The 13522-nt window shown below is 38.9% G+C and overlaps 1 protein-coding gene and 1 non-coding gene across 2 annotated transcripts; both read right to left on the bottom strand.

Annotated features, from left to right (window-relative positions):
* Positions 1-335: 335 nt before the first annotated feature.
* LOC120969718 (uncharacterized) lies at positions 336-3296 on the bottom strand. Its single transcript, XM_040396965.3, has 3 exons — positions 2340-3296; positions 1105-2257; positions 336-1003 (listed from the first exon to the last, which is right to left on the bottom strand). The coding sequence occupies exons 1-3, from the start codon at positions 3029-3031 to the stop codon at positions 995-997; spliced, it is 1854 nt and encodes a 617-aa protein (XP_040252899.1). The 5' UTR covers positions 3032-3296; the 3' UTR covers positions 336-994.
* A 7201-nt stretch (positions 3297-10497) lies between these two features.
* LOC120970085 (small nucleolar RNA Z118/Z121/Z120) lies at positions 10498-10606 on the bottom strand. The gene has a single exon (XR_005764833.1). It is a non-coding gene; the product is annotated as a small nucleolar RNA Z118/Z121/Z120 (small nucleolar RNA).
* Between the last annotated feature and the right edge of the window lie 2916 nt (positions 10607-13522).

Below are 13522 nucleotides of genomic sequence, written 5' to 3'. Positions count from 1 at the left end.
TTCGTGCATCTTTAGATTGTACAACAGGCACTTGCAGAAAGTGATCCACACCACTACAAATCCAGCACATCCAGCAGTAACCCAATTTCGACCAAGCGGTTCCATCCATCGCTCTTCTCGCTCCCTGCAAGATCAAACATCCCAGTGGACGTGGCCGTGGCCGTGTACATGACCGTCCCTGGGCAGAGAGACGGGGAACAAGATTAGTTAACAGCCAAGGGATAAGGGTACACGTCACCAGGGGCGGAGCCAGGATTTGGATATGGGGGGGGGGGGGGGGGGGGGGGGGGCAAGCCAAACCAAGCGAAGAAAAAAAATATCCGGCACAAAAATAATCATATAGAACAAGGTTTTGCTGAAGTGTCATAAAAATATCATTACATTTCTATTAATTTAAAGTGGCCTCTACGATTGCCAATAAGATCAAAAATATTAATAATTTCATCAGAAGATATCTTAGCTGCTAATTTTTTTTATGTAAAATATCATGCAATGGCGAAGCAAATCATCTCCCATTTTACTTCGAAGACGTGTCTTGACAATTTTCATAGCCGAAAAAGCCCGCTCTGCAGTTGCCGTTGAGACTGGGAGAGTGATAACTAGTCGTAGCAACTTGTCATCCATTGGGTATGAAGAAGCTTTTCCGGTTTTAACTAGCCCTTTTGTTAAACAAGCAATAGATGGCAAGGTCATCAGTTCTGGATGGTTGCACACATCTAGCTGAAAATGAGGTAGCTGACTTTCCAACTGAGCTAATTCTTGACTTGAAAAATCAGCGGGATATAATTTTTCTGCAAGAGTGCTTATCTTTGGGATATCAAAAGATTCATGCCTTGGATCCAATGATGAACAGAGAGTAAGGAGCTCAGTTGCTTGTGTACTGAATCGATCATTTAGTTCACTCAGTTGTTGATCAATTGCAACACTGAAAACATCGACTTTGTAGTGGTGGAGCGTTGTTGTGTTGTCATGCTTATTTCGAGATTTGGTAACATCAACATACCTGTTAATTTCATTACAAAGTCAGCTAAATTCTCAAGATAAAAAACAACCAAGATATAACTTAATATAAGTTAAGTAATTTTAGAAAGTAGAAAAACATACTTGCGGTCCAAATCTGATATCAATCTCGTGCTTCACACAAAAAGATTTGACCTCCTCTAAAAGAGAGTCCCAACCATGTTCCCTTAGCTCACCAAGTAGGACCTTTGTGTTAGAAACAAAATCCATGGCATTTAAAATATCCAAAGATTTGTATTGGAGTTTCTTACACAACACATCAGTGATCTTCATAATCTTTTCCATCAGATGTAGAATGAACACGAAATCAAATGATATGACAATTTTAAGGGATCCAACGGCATCTCCATGAGAATATTTTGAGACTGAACGGTCACTTGCTATACCTCTTAAGACAGCAACTATAGCAGCAAACATCTTCTTTAAGCTCTGTATGGACTTATAGTGTGAACTCCATCTTGTGTCTCCTGGTCTCTGTAAGGTTCCTATTTGGTTTTGCCCTCTGCCTGTATCAAGCTCTCCCAACTCAATTTCACGAGCAATTTCCTCCGCTTGGTTCGCTAGTAGCTCATCGCTCCGCTTTGTAGAAGCACTAACAACATTTATTACAAAATTTGCATTCTGGAAGAAGTTATGTACCTCATGTACCTCTCGTGATGCAGCAACAAGCGCCAATTGTAATTGATGAGCCATACAATGAATATAGTAGGCATACGGACACTCACGGAGAATAAGAGCCTTCAATCCATTCCACTCCCCTCTCATATTACTTGCACCATCATATGCTTGGCCCCTGATGTCTTGTACATTCAAGTTATTATCTGACAGTACAGTACAGATTGCATTTTTCAAAGTTAAGGCAGCAGTGTCATTAACATGAACTAGATCAAGGAAACACTCAATTATTTCTGCTTCTTTGTTGGCAAACCGAAGAACAACTGCCATTTGTTCTTTTTTTGATTCATCCCGAGCTTCATCAACCATTATACAGAACTTGGCATTACCTATTTCTTCTCTAATTGTTTTTTGCACTTCTAGAGCAAGTATGCCAACAATCTCTTTCTGAACTTCTCCGGATGTATACTTTGCATTACCTGGAGCATTTTCCAGAACAACTCCTGCGACATCCTTATTGTACGAAGCGAGAATCTTAACCATTTCAAGAAAATTTCCTTGGTTCTTAGACCCTGCAGATTCATCATGACCTCTAAAAGAACAAGCTTGGAATATCAGCCACCTAATGGGACAAAGCGACTAGATGTTAGATACCAAAACACTAAGTCATGTCAAATTTTAGTTGATGTAAAAAACTTGCTTACCTCATGGCATCGATGGTAGTCTTAAGCCTCAATCTCGCATTAGTTTCTACTTTCTCATTTCGCTTTTCCATCGCCTTGTCGATATGAGCCACACTGGTCTTGAGATCTTCATAGCACTGAACGGAATAGTTGTGAGCAGAGTCCGGGCCCCCAACATGAGTTAAAAAAGCACATGCTTTTCCATCGTTAACCTTTTTCCAGTTTCTAAAACCCTTGACCGAGAATGTATCAGACCCACATCTCCCAACAGGTTTTTTGGAGAAGAGAAAGCACGGCAAACAATATGCGCTATCAGTGTGTGTTGAATACTCAAGCCACCAGAAATTTTGGTACCAATCTTTCTGAAATCGACGACGGTGTTTAGACTTTTCATCAAATGGATATTCTTCCAACTCTGGTCGATATGCTCCCTTAGATATATAAAAATGCCGAGCATCATCTTGCTTGTCCGGTGGGAGCTCCCAAATTTGACAACGTTTACCGGGGTCTCTCTGATAAGGTGTGGTTATAACTTCTGTTTGTTCTGCAACATTTACCACGTCCGGCATTTCCTGATCAGAAGCGTTAACTGGACTTGGATTTGTATATTGCACATCCGCCTCATTAACAATTTCAGTAGGTTGAGAACTTGAAGCAAGGGGCTTAAAAAAAGCATTAATATTAATGGTGTTTGGCCCTGCTTTTCTCTTCATAGCTGCTGCCTGCAGATTGGAATGGAGTCATGGAGAATTAACATACTGTATAAGTTCGACATAATCTTAGGTAGGAACTAATACAAGATAACGGATTGCATCACAATTCACAAAAATAAGAACTGGCCGGCACACACAGTTGAAGATGTGAACAGGGAACTACAAATTACACAAATTATCATGATAGTTGTGAGGGCGGTCAGAAACTCAGAATCAATGACCATAGAGTCACAAATTACACAACAAAATTACCAAAGCAAAAACAATCTGGAGCATCAATTCGACACGGATACAGGATGAGAATCGACTTGCTAGTTCGTGGATTGAAGCGGGACTGCAGTCTGCAGGAAGAATTGACAAGTGCAGCAGCCATTTACCTGAATCCCTGATCCCTGATCGACAGTAGAATCAAGAGCAGGACAGAGCCACCGAGCCTCAGCTAGGAGATGAGGAGACAGGAGAGAGATGGGCGAGAAGGGCAAGAGGCGAACGGGGGCGAGGGCGTCGAAAACTGGAACGGCGGCGTCGCTAATTATGGATGTACAGTTACGATGAAAGCTAGCCAGCTAGGGGACTAGAGCGGTAGAGCACTAGGGCCAATGCCCATCGGCCTCTATTAGTGGGCTTTTTTCAACGGGCCTTTTTTTCTTGCTACCAATATTGACGCTGAGATAATTAGGGGGGGGGGGGGGGGGGCAAATACATGCGTGCCTGCCTATGTATCGTCAATTGTATACTACGTACTTCATGACCGCTCGATCATTGGGGGGGGGGGGGGGGGGGGGGGCTAGGCCCCTGCTCGCCCCCCCTTGCCTCCGCCACTGCACATCACAAACCACCTAGAATTAACAGCCAATGAACAAGATTAAGCCCCAGAGCGCACACAACGGTTTGGAGTGGCATTGGCATGGACCTAGCCCATGCCCAAGTTAAGGTCAGAGGCGAGTATCCTATCCTGATCTCTGGGCCTTTTACCGAGTTTAGCACAGTACAACAAGCAAAATAATTTGCGGTCAGATGAAAGTCCATTTAGAAAATAAAAACAGCAAACAACATTATGAACGTTCCAATAGGAACAGCTCTGGCCCAGATGGATCATGCTCATTAATATCAAGCATATCTTTATACTTTTTGTGCTAAATGAAAAATTACAAATCAAATATGTGATCTTAGAATGTTTTGTTCTGAACTCCAGAAATCAAAGAAATGCACATCGTTCATCGATTAGTCGAACACGCAATCAGGAAATCAACATACAGAAAAGAATAAAAGTCAACGGTCATATGTGTAACCAATTCCTACTTTTCACAGTGTAATTTTGTAGGTGAAGGTGAAGCATTAGTTGCAGAGCGTTTTTATATGACAAGATAGCAACTCGCTGCCTTTCGAGGATACAACAGTCATTCCAGATTCAAACAAAACTGAATAATAAAAGCTTGGGCATTATCTGCAACCTGATGTGCAGTCCGATTTTGTTGTAAGTAGGGTACAGAAGACAATTCACCATGTTGTTTTTGGAGGGACAAATAATTACATTCATGGCATACCTATAATTTCTGAGTTCAAAAAATCAAGTACATGTTTAGGTTTGCAAGAATAATATATTTCCCCCAAAACTTTGCCGAAACATATGGAGCATCAGAACAACCATCGCTTCGGTGTTACAAAATAATTAGATGGTTTCTTGCAACCTCAAGAAAGTTGCACACATGGAGAAGTAAAGTTCATCACAAACATGGTTTCTTGGAACCTCAACCACGGAGCATCTCCATATCTCACCTCGTCAACCAGTAAGCTAGAATCGGCAGCCAAATCAACTACCACTAAGCCACCTCATCTGGCCTGATGTCGTCGTCATGGCAAAAAGTACGATCACAAAACGGATATTGACAAAGAAGAAGAAAAATAGAGAGGAGCACCCACCGGAAGGCGAAGTCGGAGCTGCTGGCTGGGGACGCTGGTGCCGTCGCTGGAGTCCCACGAGCGCGAAAGACTGATAAAAGTAATGCGCCACAGGAATGAACCAAATATTACATGAGCTCTTCATACAACCTTTTTCATCGAAAAATGCACCATCTAGCCTACAGCAGATGTACATACAATACTAAGGCAATAAATACATAATAATTCAGTCCAGACAAGTTAAACTTTCGTGTCTTAGCAGGAAATAGCCCAACTTTTCTATATCCATGATACTTCTTCAGATGTATGTATACATGGGGTTATTTTAACATTGCGGCACTACCCTTGATTATTAGAACATCTACTAATCTTATACATGGATATCATTAAATACATCACATATGGACGCCTCTAGTGATCAAATTAGACATGGACCATGCCTGAACCCTAGAACAAGTGCAGTAATAAGATGTGGTCCGTTCATATCATGACAAGATCATAAACAAGTACAAAACCCCAGCAGATAGCATGTACAAGTAGACACGAGGCCCTAGCAAGCACAGGGACCAATTTCAATGACATAATAATCAATTAAACTATAGTTCTCTACTTCTTTAGAGTTTATTCTCTACTCTCTACTGCTCTACTTCTCCAAATTTAAATTATTCTTACCCTCAATTTAAACTCTAATAATTTGCAGATACACACCAAGAGAAGAAATAGAATAACAACGGATCGCCTTTACAATTTGGCCTATACACAATTTAATCAGCGAATGCTCTCTAAGAAACAAATGCTCAAGGATAGGAAGAAGGTCGATACTATCCTAAGCAACGATATCCACTAAATTTAATAAGGACATAGGGAGGGAGGGAGGGGACCTGGGACTCACCAGAACTACTATAGCCAAACATGGATGTTGCGATACAGCCACCGTTGTCAAGTCAGCGTTGGTGCCAAAGCCGAGGGACCAAAATGTATCCTGACATGGTTGTTGAAAATTCAGAATTGGATGTTTGAACTTCAAGTAATGTAGAGTTATGCAACAAAATTATATGAAGAAAAGAATAAGATATTAGAAATAAGGGGAGACAGTCTAGTATTTTTTGTTCTTATTAGTTTGACTATCACCCTATACATGCACATGATTGATACCTAACAATAGACATAATATATACCAGGGATTGACTATTCGTCACCCTGGGTGAGGAATAGTTATTCTTCACCCCCTCTATTTTACCATCAATGCACCATAATTTTACGTTCCGTAAGTTTTGTCTTATTTCTGACATAAAAAGAGACCGTAATAATATATATAATCGTCGTAAAAAATATTTCATGTTATGTGAAGTTACAAATGTAAAAACATAGTGTAAAATACACATAAACTGCAAATTTTCTTGCCTTATGACCTATATTTTTATTTTTATGCCAAATTTTACGTACTGAATCAATAGGAATGTAACTATTTGAATTCCAAACGTAATTTAATTATGATATGATCGTAAGATTACCTCGGGTGAAGAATAACTTATTCTGCACCCTGGATGATGAATAGTAACAATATATATATATATATATATATATATATATATATATATATATATATATATATATATATATATATATATATATATATATATATATATATATATATATATATATATATCCTACAACAGCTCTACAAGTTAAAGTTTCATTTCTTGGCAGGAAATTTCCCAACTTTTGTAGCATGATACTTCCATATATGTACGTATACATGGGAATATTTCAACCATGTGGTAGTATGCTGGATTATTAGATATCTACTAACCTAGTACAAGGATATCATCAAACATACCACATATAGAGGTCTCTAGTGATCAAATTAGATGGTCCATGAATCCTAGAACAAGTGCAGTAATAAAATATGATCCATTCTTATCATGCCAAGATCGTAAACAAGTACAGAACCATCAAAACTATTTAAACAAAAGAAAAGGATAGAAAGTAGGCAGGCTAGAGCTGATCATGGACAACTTGAGTAAAACAAAGTTTTTACACAACTCGGGAGTTGTCCCATATTGTGCAACATCCCTTGAACTCAGAACATATGCAAGACATATTTCCCAGGATCTTCACCCTTGGGGCCTTGGAAACTGTGAACCGTACTTTCAGTAAGCAATATATGTAAGACAAAAAAAACCTAACATTTATTTCATTCAGAAACAAGCTAAACTGCACTGCGACTTAGAAATGGTACAACATGTCGTGCCGATATAGGTCTGTTTAGAATGGAAAACATATTTATCATGGCCCAAAAGGTCACAACTTTAGAACTAGACTAATTAATTAACCTTTGCATATGGGAAATAGTAATGAGCCCATCGAGCAGGAATGGTGCAAAAAATGACAACTTTGTTTCCAAAGCACATACCTTGACAGTAACCCTGCTCCTCACTTGGTTTTCCATCCAATGCCTCCATTATACGTCATACATCATAGACTGCACACACGAGAAACGCAAACAAATAATAAATCAAATCATCCATAAGATAAGGAGAACTATGTTCCCCAGTCTGAAAGGGAACAGGGCCACAACCAAAGAAAGAAGTGATTGATGTCGCAGCAGAGTACCTTGTCAAACTGGACAAGCACTTGGATTGCGAGCTCGGGGCTGAGGGTGCGGCTGGTGACCATCTCGTCGAGCGTCTCAGTGAGGTACATGTGGTTGGTGGACCGCCTGTACAGCTCGAAGGTGGCCATCGCCTGCGCCAAACAAGCACACCTACGTCATATATTATCTACAAGCTAGACTAGTATATATAACAACAGCCAGTGCCCATTCATTCATGCCGTGTGAACCATCTCTGAACAAAAGAGTCCTTATCATGTAGAGTCAAAATAATAATTTATTTGTTTATTATGCAAGATAGATTGGCCCTTCCACGACCAGTAATCTAGTACAAACCTGCTACTCATGTGGACAAACACGTGTATCTAATTCACATAAATGAGCATCCAGTGGAAGCAGCAAACAACAAGCATGTAGCATCTAATTCTGCAATAGTAATCCATGCTAATAGCAACCATGACCAATAGTAATTTTGAAGTGGTAACTTGCTGTGGGACAAAATTGATTGATTGCTGAATCTTGTCATGTCGAAATCGCATTGGAAAGAGAGAGAAAGAAACAAATTGAATCGGCCTAGAACTTGAACCAAACAAAAAGAGATGGTAATAAACCGACTGACACAATGCGTTAAACCCATCAATCAAGCATCAAGGCCATGGTTCTTTGGTTTGGCAACCAAACTAAGCAAAATATAGATGGGACAATTGCATTTTTACCCCTAGTTGGTTCCTACCCACGGGTTTTGCCCTTACTTTTCAAGCTTCCTCAGTTTTGCCCTTACTTTTTCCATCGAGGTCCCTTGAATGCCCTTTGACCGTTTGACCAAAACTTTGAAAATTCATAACTAATTCATATGAACTCAGAAAAATGCAAATAAGATATCAAAATGTTCAGATAAACATTACCTTTATGTGCATATCATTTGCATTCAGGACAAAAGCAGACTTTAAACTACCTGAGGTAATTAATGTTATTAACATTATTAAAAATAAAAAGGTATAAACAATATTTTTTTCATGAATAAAAATTACATGCAAATGTAGGTGATGTTTTCTGAACATCCTGATATCTTATTTGCATTTTTCTGAGTTCGTATTAACTTGTTATGAAGTTTCCAAATAATGGTCAAAGTCGTTAGAACATTCTTAACAAGACAATACGAACTCAGAAAAATGCAAATAAGATATCTGGATGTTCCGAAAACATCACCTACATTTGCATGTAATTTTTATTCATGTAAAAAATATTGTTTATACCTTTTTATTTTTAATAATGTTAATAACATTAATTACCTCAGGTACTTTAAAGGGTGCTTTTGTCCTGAATGCAAATGATATGCACATAAAGGTAATGTTTATCTGAACATTTTGAGATCTTATTTTCATTTTTCCGAGTTCATATGAATTAGTTATGAATTTTCAAAGTTTTGGTCAAACGGTCAAAGGGCATTCGAGGGACCACGACGGAAAAAGTAAGGGCAAAACTGAGCAAGCTCGAAAAGTAAGGGCAAAACCCGTGGGTAGGAACCAACTAGGGGTAAAAATGCAATTGTCCCAATATAGATATATATGAACTACTAGGCTTGAGCAGAGCATCAAAAACTGACACAATTATTTGGTGCATTCAAGGGCAATCTGTCTAACAGTAGAAGAGTTAGAAAAAATGTTATGTGTACATACAATGGATACACATAGACCTAGTTTGCTGAAGTTTCAGTCACAGAAAACTGAACCAAAAACGTGATACATGCATGCACATTTTCACTCATAATGTACTGTACAAGTACAGCCGCAGACATACTTGCAGGATTTTTTTAAACCACAGTTTCAGTCATAATGTACGATACATCAAACACTCAATTCGCATAATCTAGCATACAAATTAACCATATACTTATTTAGAAAGCAGGATTTGTTGTTTAAAAAAATAGCTACATGAGCTTGATAAGTAAGCATAACATTGTGACATTGCACTAGCTACCTTGTGACATTGCTTCCTTTGTCATGCCCTTTTGCATCCTTGGAGGTGTCACGGCTCTCCAGGGTCACCTCAACCGAAGGGTCTCCAATCTGCCAAAAGTCAACACGTTCCAGTGCACTCCAATCCGGAGATGGTCTAAGAACCGATAGATACTACTATGTTGATAAAATAATCATTTTGGTTTGTCGGGTAGTAATAATAATCAAAGGCAGATCAGCGCTGGAGTCAGTTAGTTGACAAACAATGGCAGTGTAGCAGTGGCGGAGCTAGCACATGATCATTGGGGGGGGGGGGGGGGGGGGGGGCAATGGCAAAATATGGCTTTATGAAGGGGTAAACATCCCTATTTTTCTCAATCTATGCCATCCAAAAAAAATTCTTCACAAAAGCTACCAGGCTTGGGGGGGGGGGGGGGGGGGGGCACAGCCTCCCCGCCCATACACATAGTTCCGCCAGTGCAGTGTAGCATGTGACTGCAAGATCACAGTCTAATCATGTATCAGATCAAGCCAACAAATTCATCACAACAAATAAGGAGTTAATATTATCCAAAACGTTGCAAGGACAACAAATCAATGACTACATGAGTAAAACATGTTGAGCTATTAATTTAACATGTGAAACGTGATAAAATGATGTTCAAAATTCAAGAAAAGCTTGTGGATTGTTGTTAAGTTCAGATATGCATGTGTTTGCTCAGAAAATATGATCAGCTTAGGATGTGTTATCAAGGAATTTTAAGTAGGAAAGAAAGCCTTTTTCAAGAGCCATCTTACTCATATGAAAAAAGAGCCAGTTTACTCATATACCGTCCTTGTGATTCATCATAGCAGGCAAGCATATGAAATTAGTCATACGTATGCAGCCCATGAACAGTGTTACATTTCAAGCAAGAAAGATTGCATGAGAAATGGTTTACTTATGCAGCCTATGACCCTATTCAAGCCGTTGTTCAATTCAGATCTGCACACATTTGCTCAAGACTTTATGACCAGTTTAGGATTTATAATCAAGTAAGGAGGCCTTTTTCAAGAGCCAACTTACACACATACCTTCCTTGTGATTCATCGCAGCGAACAAACAAAAAAGGACATCAAGACTGGCTGTGCTTATGCTACGCATGAACCCAGTGAAGTACAGAATTTATATTTAAAGCAATATACGTTGTAGCGGGACCAACTGATTCCATTGTTCAATTCAAATGTGAATATGTCTGCTCAAAGTTTATGATCAACTTAGGATTTACAAGAACCAATTTACTCAGTTAGCGTCCTTGTGGCTCATCACGGTAAACAATTAAGTTAACGCAGTTCACTGCAAGAAAATAAGACAAACACTATAATATAAAAAGATTGGAATAAGCACACTTTTTCATCAACTAAAGGTTCATTTAACCATATAAATGAATATGATGCTTGTCCAAATAAAAACCGATGTAGTCAAACTATATATATCCACTTGGTAGAAAATAGCAAGCAGATGTGTATAGTCACTTGGTACAAAACTACATAAATGCTCTAACACCAGTTGTCCAAAAATACTCCCTCCGTTCCTAAATATTTGTCTTTTTAGAGATTTCAGATGGACTACCACATACAGATGTATATACACATATTTTAGAGTGTAGATTCACTCATTTTGCTCCGTGTGTAGTCATTTGTTGAAATCTCTAGAAAGACAAATATTTAGGAATGGAGGGAGTACAATTTACCGGAAGGATTTCCCTTCTATGGTATAAAACTAGTATCAATAATCTGACAAAGATTCATGTGGTTTTATAAAAAACAGAATTGTAATAACAAATCATGTAACAGTCCACTAGAAACTGTAGCAAACATCAAAAGTGTAACCCGCAAAACTGTAACACAAGGACTAAAATGGGAACTATAAAAAAGCATCACATGGAGATGGATCAAGCCATCAATTGTTTTCCATCCAATATCCAGTGGCATTCAAGCATCACAATCCTCTTGGAAAGACAACAATACCTAGTGCAACTATATATAATAGCCATGTACATCATCACAGCAGAGACACAAAATTAAATTTTCATTCATACACAATGAGAAATTTGAGTTTTATTGAGCCAAAAACTGTTGCATATTCATTCATAGAGGAAACTGTACATCCAAAAGGGATGGATGGATGCTACCTCTTGAGCATGCGTTGGTTTTCCCTTAAAGAGAAAAGGGTGATGCTACCTCTTAAGTATTTCCCTCAGTTTTTGAGAACCAAGGTATCAATCCAGTAGGAGATAACACGCAAGTCACCTAGTACCTGCACAAACAATCAAGAACCTTGCAACCAACGCGATAAAGGGGTTGTCAATCCCTTCACGGTCACTCGCAAAAGTGAGATCTAATAAAGATAGTAAGATAAATATTTTTGGTATTTTTGTTGTATAGATTGGAAAGTAAAGATTGCAAAATAAAATAAATAGGAAACTAGAATTGTAGATCGGAAACTTATATGATGTAAAATAGACCTGGGGGCCATAGGTTTCACTAGTGGCTTCTCTCAAGATAGCATGTATTACGGTGGGTGAACAAATTACTGCCGAGCAATTGATGGAAAAGCGCATAATTATGAGAATATCTAGGCAATGATCATGAATATAGGCATCACGTCCGTGTCAAGTAGACCAAAATGATTCTGCATCTACTACTATTACTCCACACATCGACCGCTATCCAGCATGCATCTAGAGTATTAAGTTCATAAGAACAGAGTAACACATTAAGCAAGATGACATGATGTAGAGGGATAAACTCAAGCAATATGATATAAACCCATCTTTTTATCCTCGATGGCAACAATACAATACGTGCCTTGCTACCCCTACTATCACTGGGAAAGGACACCGCAGTGAACCCAAAGCTAAGCACTTCTCCCATTGCAAGAAAGATCAATCTAGTAGGCCAAACTAAACCGATAATTCGAAGAGACTTGCAAAGATATCAAATCATGCATATAAGAATTCAGAGAAGAACCAAATATTATTCATAGATAAACTTGATCATAAATCCACAATTCATCGGATCTCGGCAAACACACCGCAAAAGAGTATTACATCGAATAGATCTCGAGGAGAACTTTGTATTGAGAACCAAAGAGAGAGAGAAGAAGCCATCTAGCTAATAACTATGGACCCGAGGGTCTGTGGTAAACTACTCACACATCATTGGAGAGGCTATGGTGTTGATGTAGAAGCCCTCCGTGATCGATTCCCCCTCCGACAGAGCGCCGGAAAAGGCCCCAAGATGGGATCTCACGGGTACAAAAGGTTGCAGTGGTGGAAAAGTGGTTTTGTGGCTCCCCTGATGTTTTTAGGGTATAAGAGTATATATAGGAGAAAGAAGTACATCGGTGGAGCTCCGTGGGGCCCACGAGGGTGGGGGGCGCGCCCTCCTGCCTCATGGCCGCCTCGCGGAGTTCCAGACTTCAACTCCAAGTCTTCTGGATTGCTTTTGTTCCAAGAAAGATCATCGCAAAGGTTTCATTCCGTTTGGATTCCGTTTGGTACGGTATTCCTTTTCTGCAAAACACTAAAATAGGCAAAAAAACAGAAACTGACACTGGGCCTTCGGTTAATAGGTTAGTCCCAAAAATAATATAAAACAACATATTAAAGCCCATTAAACATCCAAAACAGATAATATAATAGCATGGAACAATAAAAATTTATAGATACGTTGGAGACGTATCAAGCATCCCCAAGCTTAACTCATGTTCGTCCTCGAGTAGGTAAATGATAAAAAACAGAATTTTTGATGTGGAATGCTACCTAACATAATTTTCAATGTAATTTTCTTTATTATGGCATGAATGTTCAGATCCGAAAGATTCAAGACAAAAGTTTAATATTGACATGAAAATAATAATACTTCAAGCATACTAACAAAGTACTCATGTCTTCTCAAAATAACATGGCCAAAGAAAGTACATCCCTACAAAATCATATAGTTTGGCTATGCTCCATCTTCGTCACTCAAAAT

The sequence above is a fragment of the Aegilops tauschii genome, chromosome 7, assembly GCF_002575655.3.
Source record: "Aegilops tauschii subsp. strangulata cultivar AL8/78 chromosome 7, Aet v6.0, whole genome shotgun sequence".
NCBI lineage: Eukaryota > Viridiplantae > Streptophyta > Magnoliopsida > Poales > Poaceae > Aegilops > Aegilops tauschii.
This window is presented reverse-complemented; position numbering and strand designations above follow the sequence as displayed.

Bases quoted from the DNA above. Each gene is read 5' to 3' on its own strand.
- LOC120969718 (XM_040396965.3), bottom strand. From the start codon at position 3,031: ATGAAGAGAAAAGCAGGGCCAAACACCATTAATATTAATGCTTTTTTT. The intron at 2,258-2,339 runs GTAAGCAAGTTT...TTGTCCCATTAG, and splicing joins ACTACCATCGATGCCATGAG to GTGGCTGATATTCCAAGCTT.